The 12905-nt window shown below is 40.9% G+C and overlaps 1 protein-coding gene across 1 annotated transcript in view; it reads left to right on the top strand.

The window, feature by feature from the left end:
- Window positions 1–12905, top strand: part of SLC26A8 (solute carrier family 26 (anion exchanger), member 8) — a 90418-nt gene that overhangs the window by 41037 nt on the left and 36476 nt on the right. Inside the window, exons 13-15 of the mRNA XM_015423277.1 lie at window positions 1345–1414; window positions 2701–2793; window positions 2868–3002. Of these exons, the coding sequence (XP_015278763.1) occupies window positions 1345–1414; window positions 2701–2793; window positions 2868–3002 (298 nt within the window). The remainder of the gene's footprint in view (window positions 1–1344; window positions 1415–2700; window positions 2794–2867; window positions 3003–12905) is intronic.

The raw sequence follows: 12905 nt of genomic DNA, 5'->3' as shown, positions 1-12905 counted from the left end.
CAGTTCTGGTCACCTCACCTTAAAAAGGATATTATAGCTTTGGTAAAAGTGCAGAAAAGGGCAACTCGAATGATAAAAGGGTTGGAAAACTTTCCCTATGAGGAAAGGTTAAAGCACTTAGGGCTCTTTAGCTTGGAGAAAAGACGACTGAGGGGTGACATGATCGAGGTTTATAAGATTATGCATGGGAAAGAGCAGGTAGAGAAAGCGGTACTTTTCTCCCTTTCTCACAATACAAGAACTCGTGGGCACTCCATGAAACTGCAGAGCGGTCGGGTTAGAACGGATAAAAGGAAGTACTTCTCACCCAAAGAGTGATTAACACATGGAATTCACTGCCACAGGAAGTGGTGGCGGCTACAAGCATGGACGGCTTCAAAAGGGAATTAGATAAGCATATGGAGCAGAGGTCCATCAGTGGCTATTAGCCACAAGGTATAGATAGGGGCTCTGGGGCAAGTGATGCTCTGTCTTCTTGGTGCTTGGGGGGGGGGGTCAACAGTGGGAGGGCTTCTAATGTCCTGGCCCCACTGGTGGACCTCCTGATGGCACTGGTATTTCTGGCCACTGTGTGACACAGAGTGCTGGACTGGATGGGCCTTTGGCCTGATCCAACATTGGCGTCTCTTATGTTCTTATGTTCTTATGAGAGACTCACTAAAAGAAGTGAAAGTGAAAATATTACAAGAGACAGGAGGAGGAAAATGGAAGATTTACACTTCCTGAGTTAGGAACTCCTTCCAACTCTCCCACATTGCTATTTTGACAAAGTAACTTGTAGTAGTAACTTGCGTTGGGTTGAAATGAAGGAGCCCCTCTCATAACACTAAGGATCAGGAACTAGGGTCTGTTAGTGATCCCATGCCTAGCTATTTGTGTAATGTTCTTGTGTATTTCTCTAGGAATATGCACTGATCACTGCTATACTGGTAAAAGAAAAATGGCTTTCAATACTTGAATGAGGACCAACCTGTCCTCTTGCAGTGGTGATGAGACCCATATGCTAGATCTAGTGCTGTATTTACATGGCATGACAGAACATATCATCATCAGGCTGATATTGCTGTTTTATATATCAGTTACCTCAGAGTTGTAAGAGTGGGAAAAAACATGGAAAGGAAATTTGTCTCTTTTATATGAGGATTCATTTGAAACTACTGTTGTCTGTGTTCATCATAGCATCTTTCCCAAACTTATGAATTCCCAGATATCCTGATAAACCAATGATATTTGGTTTATAAATATTCCCAGATATTTAATGGGTACTAGGGGAAAAAAGACTGGGATGAATATTTTGGAGCCATTGGTTCTACAGAAAAAAAGAAAATCTACCTTCTTTTTCAGAATGAAGATGTTGATATTGGGCCAGATTCCAAACACAAATATTTATCGCAGTTTTTCAGATTATGGTGAGGTAAGGGGAAAAATAACTATTATTTGCTATAACCAGCCTCTTTCACTAGCATATCAGCCAGCACAGCAGTATAAATACTATGTATACTTATTACGTGTGTCACACGACCCTGACAACTCCCCCTCGCTGCCACTGGATTCCTCCAGCCCCCGTTGCTTTGCCACTTTGGTGACCCGCCCGTCCAAGCAGCAGGGGCCTCAGACACCTGAACGGGGAGGGAGGTTCCGTCACCGTCCCTGCCACTATGTTCATTCAGGATGTATGGCACTGCCCCCCTCTCTGCTCTGCAATACTGCCTCCTTCCAGCCAAGTCATCAGCCCTGGCCTTTTATAGCCGCATCCTTTTATTCTCTCCTCCCACCTTCCCGTGTTCCCTCTGCTCTCCCCATCCTCCTCCCTTCCCCAGCCCCACCCCCCTACATAATTGAGGATGCCAACTCCTGGGAGGGGCCGTGTTCTCTCTCATTCCTTCCTGCATCGGGCGGCTCCGGATGGGGCGTGGCACCCGGGTGTGCTGGTGTGCTCTTGCACCGGGCCTCTGGCCCGGCGCAACTGTCTGGCCACATTCGGATGAACTCCCAGGATCCCTGCTGTTGGCGCCGAAGAGAGGGCTGCTGCCGCGCCCTCCTCGGCGGCCTTCCTCTGACGTCTCCCGGGATCTCAGGTGAGTAGAGGTGGGTCCAGGGGCCGTCCTCCCGGCATCGGGGGTGGTCTTGTTGGGACCGCAGGGTGGTGGTAATCCCGTCATCGGGACAATGTGATAACAGGCAACGAAAAGCCACATTTGAAAATGCATTATTGAAATACTTCAGAACATGACATTGCCCTGCCAGTATCTCTGAAAAGTAAATTACATGGTCCTTCTGACAGGATATAATCAACAGGTGCAATGTGTATTTATCACTTGCTACCCTGAAATCAGGAATAAAAGGTTTATGGAACATATATTTTGCTATTCATTGGGATTGGGGGAGGGGTCTGCATAATCTCAATTGTTGCTTTATATGCTTGAATTTGTCTGGTACTAAGTCAGAACAAAGGAGCAAAATACTCTTCTTATTAGCAAACAGTCTCAATTACTACTACTACTAAAATTGTCTAACCATCTATAAAAGAATCCTATGGATCTCTGCTGAAACTTATCCTTCATGCTAGTAGTTAAGATATTTTTACTGCCAATAGAAGGCAAATGTCCTTTTTGGCTTCCCAATATCAGTAATTCATTACTTTTCTACTTGGGACAAGTATGAACCTACAAAGATTTATATCTTGCTTTACTTTTTTAGGCCACAGACATACAAGGAGTGAGAATATTCCAATGCTGTTCCTCCATTTCATCAGCCAATATGAAACATTTCAAAGACTATGTGTTACGGAAGGTAAATTATGCTCAGAACCTGGACAATAGAAAAAGACTGTGGCCTCTGATAAACTATCCCTATTTATGTTTCAGATGGATATGAAGGCAGTACCGCTTGATGAAAATGAAATGAGAGCTTTGATATCAGTCAGTCTATCTAGTGTTAGAGCACAGAACAAGGATTTACAGTGTGCCTGTGTTTGCGACCCACCTGAACCGTTACCCAGGGTCAGTGGTCTCTCTTGTTTTATTCTTTTTAAATTGACTACTTGTGTTACAGAAACAACATAAGAAGTTTCACATTATCCAGAAACTTGGCATTGCCATTTTTCAACAAATTTACCTGTTACCTTCCCTTTTCTGTATCTGCTATCATACATTGGTTTAACCATCAGTATTGTAGTCTGAATTTTTTAGAAATATACTGTGGTTGGAGGTGCTTCCAGTTTTTCCAGTATCCTATTATACGAATGCTAGCAATACTCTTCAAATTAATTACTGCATTCAGATCCACCCTGGCAATCAAATGTCTTAATCAGTTTAATGAAATATTTTAAGGATCGACAATTGATACTACCATTTTTTATCAAAGATGATATACTATCTTTTTGTGTGTGTGTGCCATGAAGTCACAGCTGACTTATGGTGACCTTGTGGGGTTTTCATGGCAAGAGATGTTCAGAGGTGGTTTGCCATTGCCTGACTCTGCGTTGTGACCTTGGACTTCCTCAGTGGTCTGCTATCCAAATACTAACCAGGGCTTCACTTCCAAGATCTGACAAAATGGTCTAGCCTGGACTGTTCAGGTCAGGGCACTATCTCAATACTCTTTAATAATATCAAGGGCAACACCAAAAATGTGCAGAGTCTGACAGACTTCAATGACATTGCCTACAATTATTCACTGAAGTATGATATATGTGGTTTAACCTGTATGCTGTTAAATAACACTGATATGTGTTTTAAAGCAATTCTCTTTCAATTCTGCAGATGTTAATCATGGAAACATTACCACAATCTGATCCATATTCATGTGGGGAAAGCCTAAGCATAATGAAAAAAACTTTCCTTCCATCACCTCTTTACTGTTATGTTAAAATAGTGCTGGCTTGAAATAACTAAAGCGACATTTGACAAAATAACAAGGCTCCTAGGGCAGCTTGAAAAGGGCACTGAGAAAAGAGTTTTTTAATTAAGGGGAATAGAACACACTGAAGCATTCCAATAATATCAAGTGCTCAAAAGATGAAACTGTTCCAAAGGCCTTCACACTTTTGTGCAACCTGTAACACTCATTAAGGGGAGGCAGGAAGCCAAAGGGGTACAGCAAGAGGGAAGAAGAGGGACTTATAGTTACCTATTAACACAGGTCCTGAGCAGAGACTTCTTCAAGTGAGGGTCCCGAGCATCCCTGCATTCAATAATTCAAAAGGTATCAAAGAAATACATAAATTGGGCAGTTTGGTGGCCAACCAAAGGGGTGCTTGCTAGAGTAAAAGACCCAAACAACCAAATCCATGTGTATAGCCAAGCAGAACATTACAAGAGCCCTGCTGGATCAGACCAAAGGTCCATCTACTCCAGCATCCTGTTGCACATAGTGGCCAACCAGTTATTCTGGAGGGCCAGCAGCAGGTCATACAAGCTGAGGCCTTCTTTTAAGGTTGCCTCATGGCACTGATATTCAGAGGTTTAATGCCTCTGAATATGGAGGTGCTGTTTAGTCTTCATGGCTAATAGACACTGAGGCTGTGGTCAGATGTGCCTTTAGATCCGACTCAACTGCAAATATCTGCCGGATCTAAAGGGCATGATCAGACGGCAACATCTGGGAAAAGTCCCACAGCCGAACGCTGCCAACCCCCGCCACAGAAGCAGAGTTAAAAGACACTGGGGAAAGTCCAGTCCTAATGCTTGCTGATGGGCCATGGACGGACTTTCCCCTGTCTGATCACTCAAGCATGCACTCAAGCCGTTGGGATGGTCTGCCCATTCCATCCCGACTCGGTGCCGGATTTCCCCCTCGCTTAGCAGTATGTGCATAACCGCATACTCCATGGGGAACCCTCCATGCAGAGGTGCGATTCCTCGTTTATGTGCATAGGAAACAAAAGGCAACCCCCGAGTTTCAGCACGTGCCGTCTGATCATGCAGTGATGGACTGAGCGCGCAGCTACAAAGGATGTGTGCTCATGCAACACCATGTCAATTTCCACCAGAGGAAATAGGCTCCCTTCCCCTCTGCACCAAATGGCACATCTGATCACAGTCTGATAGACCTATCCTCCATGAATCTCTCTAATTTCATTTTAAAGTTAGAACCGGATATGGAACAACTGATTGGTTTAGCATAGGAAAAGGAGTACGACAAGGATGTATATTGTCGCCTTGCTTATTTAATATGTATGCAGAGTAAGAGGACCTCAAGAGCCTCTTGCTCAGGGTAAAAGAGGAGAGCGCAAAAGTGGGCTTGAAGCTCAACATCAAAAAACCTAAGATCATGGTATCCGGCCCCATCACTCCTTGGCAAATAGAAGGGGAAGTCGTGGAAGTAGTGACAGACTTCACGTTCCTGGGATCCCAGATTACCGCAGACTGTGACAGCAGTCATGAAATTAAAAGACTCCTGCTCCTTGGGAGGAAAGCGATGGCGAACCTAAACAGCATGATAAAAAGTAGAGACATCACCCTGCCAACAAAAGTCTGCATGGTCAAAGCAATGGTATTCCCAGTAGTGATGTATGGCTGCGAGAGTTGGACTATAAGGAAGGCCGAGCGCCGAAGAATAGATTCTTTTGAACTATGGTGCTGGAGAATAGTCTTGAGAGTCCCTTGGACTGCAAGAAGAACAAATCAGTGAATCCTAAAAGAAATCAACCCTGACTGTTCCCTGGAAGGCCAGATAATGAAACTGAAGCTCAAATACTTTGGCCACCAAATGAGAAGGGAGCACTCACTGGAGAAGACCCTGATGCTGGGAAAGATTGAAGGTCAAAGAAGACGAGGACGGCAAAGGATGAGATGGTTGGTCAGTGTCATAGATGAAACGAGCATGAAGTTGAGCAGGCTTTGGAGGGCGGCGGAGGACCGGAGGGCCTGGCGGGAGCTGGTCCATGGGGTTGCGAAGAGTCGGACTCAACTGTGCGACTGAACAACAACAACAAATGCTTATGGTCTTCACTATATCCTCTGGCAGCTAATTCCACATTTCAGTCACTTGTTGAGTAAATAAGTATTTCCTTTTGTTCATCCTGAATCTATTGCCCATCAATTTCATTGGGTGTCCCTGAGTTTTAGTTATTTTAGAAGGGGGGGATTCTTGCTCCACTCTGTCTACCCTGTGCATAATTTTATAAATCTAAATCATGTTCCCCCTTAGTCATCTCTTTTCTAAACTGAAAAGCTTTATGGGTGCCATAACGCCCATGGAGCCCACATTGGGAACCACTGGTCACCCCAATTTGACTCAGTTTTTCAGACTTCCTTCCTGAAAATAGTTGTTCTTACCTTGGTCCATGCTCCACACTTTCCACAGTGAACATGGATGATAAGAATTAATTTAGCTTCTCTGTCATCTCCATACCTTTCTTTAGCATTTCTTTTATTCCTTGATCATCCAAAGGCCCAATTGGCTAGCTTCCTGCTCCAGATGTATTTAAAGAAATGCTTATGTTTGTCTTAATGCTTTTAGCAATGCACACTTTAATTTCTCTTTCTGCTTGCATAATTAACTTACACTTCTTTAGCCCGACCCTGTGTTCTCTTCTGTAGCAGATCTTCCAATTTTTAAAAAGTCCCACCCTTTACGACATCAAATTTGAAAATAAGGAAATAGTGGTAGCCTGTTCCCCCCATAAGTATTTCACCCTCCAGTGATATAATGTACATAAGTATAGATCTCAATAAAATGTGACCCATTATTTCCAACACCTTATAAAACACTGATAATAGGGAGAACAAATCAGGAGTTAATCTAGATTTAAATGTATTATTCCACAGTGAAAAGAGGAAATCAACTGGCTTCAATCCTCATTTTTATCAGTCTTGGGAAACCAAATGTAATCACCCAAAATTTTAAATGTAGTTTCTGTCTGTATCAATTTGTGCAGATTAATCAAGGTGTTCAAAGAAGTCAATTTTACTGCTTGATAATAAATATTAATAAACCCCTGCCTCCTTTATTCTCTTTTCTACATAAGATAATGGCTGATATTCTAGGGGAGTCCCTTGCCATATAAATTTGAGAATTAATTTTTGCCCTTTATTTAAAATCGATTATTTTCAGGAGTTTTGCTGGTGATGTTGTTAGAGTTCCCAGACAGGTGTCACTGAGGTAAATGCTTTCACAATTCCTGTTACTTATAAATCTATACACAATTTCAAATAAAAAATAAGTCCTTTTTAATATAGAAATTTAAGGTTTAAAACATCATGGGGACAGATCTTTATGTGTGTTTTATCTAAAGGAACAGTGACTGGTATTTATTTATTGTTATTAATTTTGGATAACTTTAATTTGCATTGTGTCAAAAACAGAACAATGACCTTGTGGCAATTATTTGCTTGAATGAATGTTTTTGGATGTGTTTCCAAATTTAATTGTACGTTTAAAAGAGAATTTTGTAAAAATCTGCATGTCATAGTATCTTATGTTTTACAAACTAGCTTGTGTTTATAGAAATCTGATGGACCATTGTTGGAGGCATCATTCCTTTTCATTAGATTTGATATGTACCTTTTGGTAGTGCCCTAAGATTAAGAATTTTGGGATACAATTCACTACAATATTATGAAACCCCTGTGGAGCCTAAAATAATTATTTTATGTTATTTGAAAGACACTGTGTTAGATCCTGATTTAAAATTAACACTGTGCTTATTGACCCCTCTTGCTAAAATGGTTCAAATCCCCCATCTATCTTAGAATGGTGAAACTGTTTGGAAAATAGCTCTATTGGAAAATTAACCTAGTTTTATAGAAATCAAATAAATGAAGGTGCTTTTAAAGATAGATTTGGGGAAAGATGGTAATTGTTTATTGGATGTTAGAATACTAAAGTAAATGATAGTATATATCCATATGTACAGTTTCAGCTTTTCTAATACTATACTTTGTTTTGTTCAGTTTGTTCAGTTATACACATTGGGTTGGATCCAGCAATCTGTTAAGGGAAGGAGCTGACAGTTGTAGATGTCCCCTGCTTTCTCCACCCCACAGAGACTATTTTAGATCATGGGAAAGCTGGGACTGCGGGATGTGGAGTAAAAGTGACACAAGTTGGTAGACTGCACTAAGGAGAGAGAAAGGGGCGTAACTGCTGTCTCCTCTTACTTCTGTCAGCAGAAATAATCAACTTTCTAGGAATCAACTTTCCTGGGGTAAGATGTGGCTTCCAGAGAAAGCAGAGAAAAACTGTAATCTTGTGCAAAGGTCCCAATTCATGCTAGTGGATCACTAAATCCAGCCTGATAAACTTTGAAGGCTTAAATCAGATGTTCAGTGGATCATCTGATTACTGTAACACATAGAAAAGTTGAAGAGCCTGATCCTATGCTTTGCTGCACAAAGGATGGTTGAGCACACAACTCAGTGCAAGTAAACTCTTGCCATTTGCATTAGCAGTAATCAGTGGTGCCAGTTCGATGAAATGGGAAAGCCTTTATGTAGTACATGAGTGTTTTACAAGTGTTTTTGTTATGTACGTGGACCGCCACCAGGGGTCTGCGGCCAAAGCATGAGCTTGGTCCCCAAACACAAAGGGGACCTCGGATCCTAGTCCACCTCGAGTCCACCAATAGAACCTTGGCTGGAAATTCAAACCCTCCAATGGGACCATAGGAGTGCCGGGTGGAGTGTATATAGTTGGCCTTGCAGGGCCGTTTGAGTTAGTCTTGTTGTGAAGTACAATAAATGCATCTGCATGCATGTCGTGGTCTGAGTCTTCCATGTGGTGAACCCAGTACTTTACAGTTTTTCAACGTGGACAGGATGAATCTGCCTTTTTTAAATCTTGTACTCCTTCCTGAGGCTCACTGAATGGATTCTCAAGTTCTACCACCAATGTAGCCTTGTGTGTGCTGGGAATGGTAACAGCGGGATTTTCCTTTAGTTTTCGAACCAAGAGCCTTGTGGATTTGCACAATAGACTGTAGGAGGTATTGTAATATATTTCTCTGCCTGTGCTCTGTTGGAAAAATTGACAAAATTCAGAGATTTCAATGGATCTTTGCTTCATTGGAGAGGAGGCATTTTCTTCTATGTAAAAATCTTTATTTCTAAGGGAAGGGTTCACAGGAAATCTACAAAACAAAGTCTCCTAAGACTACATCTTTACAATTTAACCACACGGTCTACAACAATGGAGATTCTTCTTCTTCTTGACCCCTAGAAGGAAATCACCTGAATGCATTAACCAATGAGTGTTAGTAAATAGGCTTCAGTTTCCCGTGCTTTCTTCCCATTGGCTTTCTGCCAGGTTCCCTTCCAGCTCAGTCTAAACAATAGCACACAAGGTAAACACACATTAACACTATAATGACTGAATTTTAACCTTGCAACACACATATTTCCAACACCGCAACACATGTAAGTCATTATACATGCACATACAACAAACATCATTCATTATTCACTTTAACATTTGGATCAACCATATTCAACATTTTATGAAGATGTTCAACTTTTTCTTTGGTCAGTGGCTTAGTCAAAATGTCAGCCACCATTTCCTCTGTACGACAATGTTCAATCTCAGTTAGCTTCTTCTAGTACAGATCTTTCAATAGCACACACTTAATACCAATAGATCTACTTTTTGCTGTGGTGCTTTCTCCCTTGCATATAGTAAACCAAGCTTGATTGTCCTCAAACATAACTATTGGTACAGGTTCACTTATTCCAAAGTCCTTCAACAAATGAAAAATCCATTCAAGTTCACTACAGGCACTTGCTGCTGAGACACACTCAGCTTCTGCTGTAGACTGTGCCACAATAGTTTGCTTTCCACTAGTCCAGTCTATTAGTCCATCTCCGTAGAAGAATAAGTATCCACTTGTTGACTTGAAATTGTATATTCTTCTCCCCAGTTGGTGTCCATATATCTGACTAGTCTTGGCCTTTCAGATGGTGCAGTTTTCAGTTCTAAGTTCATTGTTCATTTCAGATCCCATGCCAGTTTCTTTATTGCACTCCAATCATGATGGTTAGGCGAATTCACTTTTCTGCATAAGATGCCAACTGCTGCTGTGATGTGAGGCCTCATGGTCTTGCTCAAGTAGAGAAGTTTTCCAACTGCTTCTTTGTATTCCCCAATGTCTCTGAGAGGTGTTCCATCCTTCTCCTTTAGATATCCAGGTTCAAGTGGTATGGATAATGCTTTCCAGTTTTTCATACCAACAGATTCTGTAAAGTCCTTAATTTTTCGTTTCTGGCATAGAAAAAAGGTTCCATCCTCGAGTCTTTCAACTTGTATTCCAAGGTAGTGTTTTACGTCTCCAAGCTGTGTGACTTCTGCTTCCTTCAGCTATTTCTTTAATATCCTCTCTGTTCTGACAAGACACAATCAAGTCGTCAATGTAAACAAGAATGTACTGGTATTGTCCATTTTTAATTCTAGTGTACAGGCAAGGTTCAGCTTTCCCTTACTCAAAGCCTTGCTTCTGCAATAGTCCTGTAATTTTGTCATACCAAGCCTTTGCTCCTTGTTTTAGTCCATAGAGTCCTTTGTTGAGTCTGTAAACATAATTTTCTTCTCCTTTGACTTTAAAACCCTCAGGTTGTTCCATAAATATTTCCTCAGATAGTTCTCCATTGAGGAATGCTGTCTTTATATCCAGATGCTCTACAATCATGTCTCTTTATGCTGCAACACTAAGAAGTGTTCTTAATGTTGCATAATTGATAACCGGAGCAAAAGTCTCAAAGTAGTCAGTCCCATATTCTTGTGAATAGCCTTTTGCTACTAGGCGTGCTTTGTATAATTCTACAGTCCCATCATCTTTATACTTGATTTTGAATACCCACTTGCATCCAACAGGCTTTCTGCCTGGAGGTAACTTTGTAAAAGTCCATGCTTCTTTCTCGTACATGGATAGTGTTTCCTGTTCCATTGCTTCAATCCATGTATCTCTTTCACTCGCTGGTAAATTGCATATTTTTTCTTTTGCAGATTGTACAGTTTCACAAAATCCATATTTCTGTGGTCGTTGCCTTTTAGTGCTTCTTTCTGAACCACTGGTTGTGGTTTCTGTCATGGGTTCTGCTGCGGTTCCCACTTCCCCTTCTGTTCTTGTAGTTTCTTCAGAAGGTAGACCTGCCGGTTCCCCAGTGGTCACCACAGGTAACCATGCAACCAATTCTTCAGGAGCAGTCTTAGAACTCTTTGGATCAGTTGCAAATTGCTTTGATCCACATATACAACATTTCGTTCCCCAACTGTGTGATTTGGGGGGTTGTATATCTTGTATCCTTTCCAACCAACAGGATATCCTACTACAAGTCCAATTTCAGCTCTGGGGTCAAGTTTTCCCCTTTTCTTCTTTGGTATTTGACATACCCTTTGGAACCAAAAGCTTGAATGTGCTTTAGTCCAGGTCGCTTTCCAAACCAACCCTCAAATGGAGTGGTTCCAGTTACCTTTGAGGGTACTCTATTGTGTAAATGCACTGCTGGGGTTTTGTTTTTGTTTTTTTGTTTTTAAAATTTTTTAAAATTGCTTTTTACATTACATCCTATAGGGCATGGGGATGGGAACAACACTAAAACTAAAACAGAAGCTAAATAAGGCAAGGATAATTTGTAATCAAAAGATATATTCTGTATATGACGTTCCTACAATAGAAAGGAAAAAAATTTATGCTGAGTTATGACATTCTATTAAAAAAATAGCTTAGGTTAATTTTGATACTGATTACTCAGTGAATTGCATGGTTTATTTCAGTTCATTTATCCGGTTACTTTTTCTTCTTCTTATATTTCAGTTTAACTTTAAGCTGCTTCGGGGCTGCTTCTCCTTTCTCTGGGTCAGAAGTCTCGGATGTCCCTTTTTCTGATTCATAGGTCCCAGATGTCTTAGTCGAGCTGCTTGATGAATCTTGTGAATCAGATTCGCTTTGTTCTTCTTCTTGAATGCTTTTCTGCTTCTTTCCCCCTTTTTTCGGGTTTTGTTGATGTTCCAGAAATTTTTTAGCTTTCTGAACGGAGTCAAGTTTAATTTTTTTATCTTTATATTTGAATACAAGTCATTCTGGGAATATCCATCTATAGGTGATTGTATTGGATTGAAGAAAATAGGTTAAGTCTCTGTATTGTCTTTTTCACTTCCTCACCTCAAATGGGATATTCTTTAAGACTTTCACTTCTTCTTTAATTTTCCAGGTTTTGCTGGCAGTACATTTTAAAACAGCGTCTCTGGTAGACCTCTTAGAGAATTTAACAAATAGCTCGCCTGGTAGATTACTCTTTTTGATAAAATCTGGATAAGTCCAATATGTCAAATCCATACCATTCTGTAGTTCTTCTTGCTTGAGATCAGTCATTGGTGCCAGGGCTCCACTTAAGAGTTGTTTTAGGTTTTCACCTGTCTGTTCAGGAATGCCTTGAAAGTGCAACACATTCATAGATCTATCCAGTTGAAGTTGTAATAATTGACCTTTAATTGAAGATCTTTCTTTTTCTATTTCATCCAATTTTTGTTGGGTATCTTTCAATTTTGTCTCCATTTTCTTGATAGCTTTTTCAGAGTTGTCTGTTAGTTTCTCCATATGTGACAATTGCTTTTACGCTCCATCCAGTTTAATGTTAACATTAGATATCTGTGTTGACAGCCTCACCCCATAGGGTATTTGGTTGACCAGAATGTATTAGCATAGCCCTACACATGTTCTGGATTGTTCAGCTTCTCGAAAGAGCCATTGTGTTGAGGTGTGTGGGATAGACACTTTGGGCTCAGTCCCTTCAAGTTCTAGAAATCTTTTAAATTCTGCATTGCAAGATTCTCCACCCTCATTGGTGCGTAAGCTTTGGGGTGCTTGGCCAAACTTCTTTTTAATTGTGGCCACATAGCATTTGAATTTATTGAGCGTCTCATCCTTGTTCTTCGTCATATACACAAATGTATATTTTGTTTTGCTTTCA

This window comes from Gekko japonicus, unplaced genomic scaffold, assembly GCF_001447785.1.
Source record: "Gekko japonicus isolate JY-2015 unplaced genomic scaffold, Gekko_japonicus_V1.1 scaffold1079, whole genome shotgun sequence".
NCBI lineage: Eukaryota > Metazoa > Chordata > Lepidosauria > Squamata > Gekkonidae > Gekko > Gekko japonicus.
The sequence above is the reverse complement of the archived record's forward strand: the minus strand, read 5'-3'. Positions and strand labels throughout refer to the sequence as shown.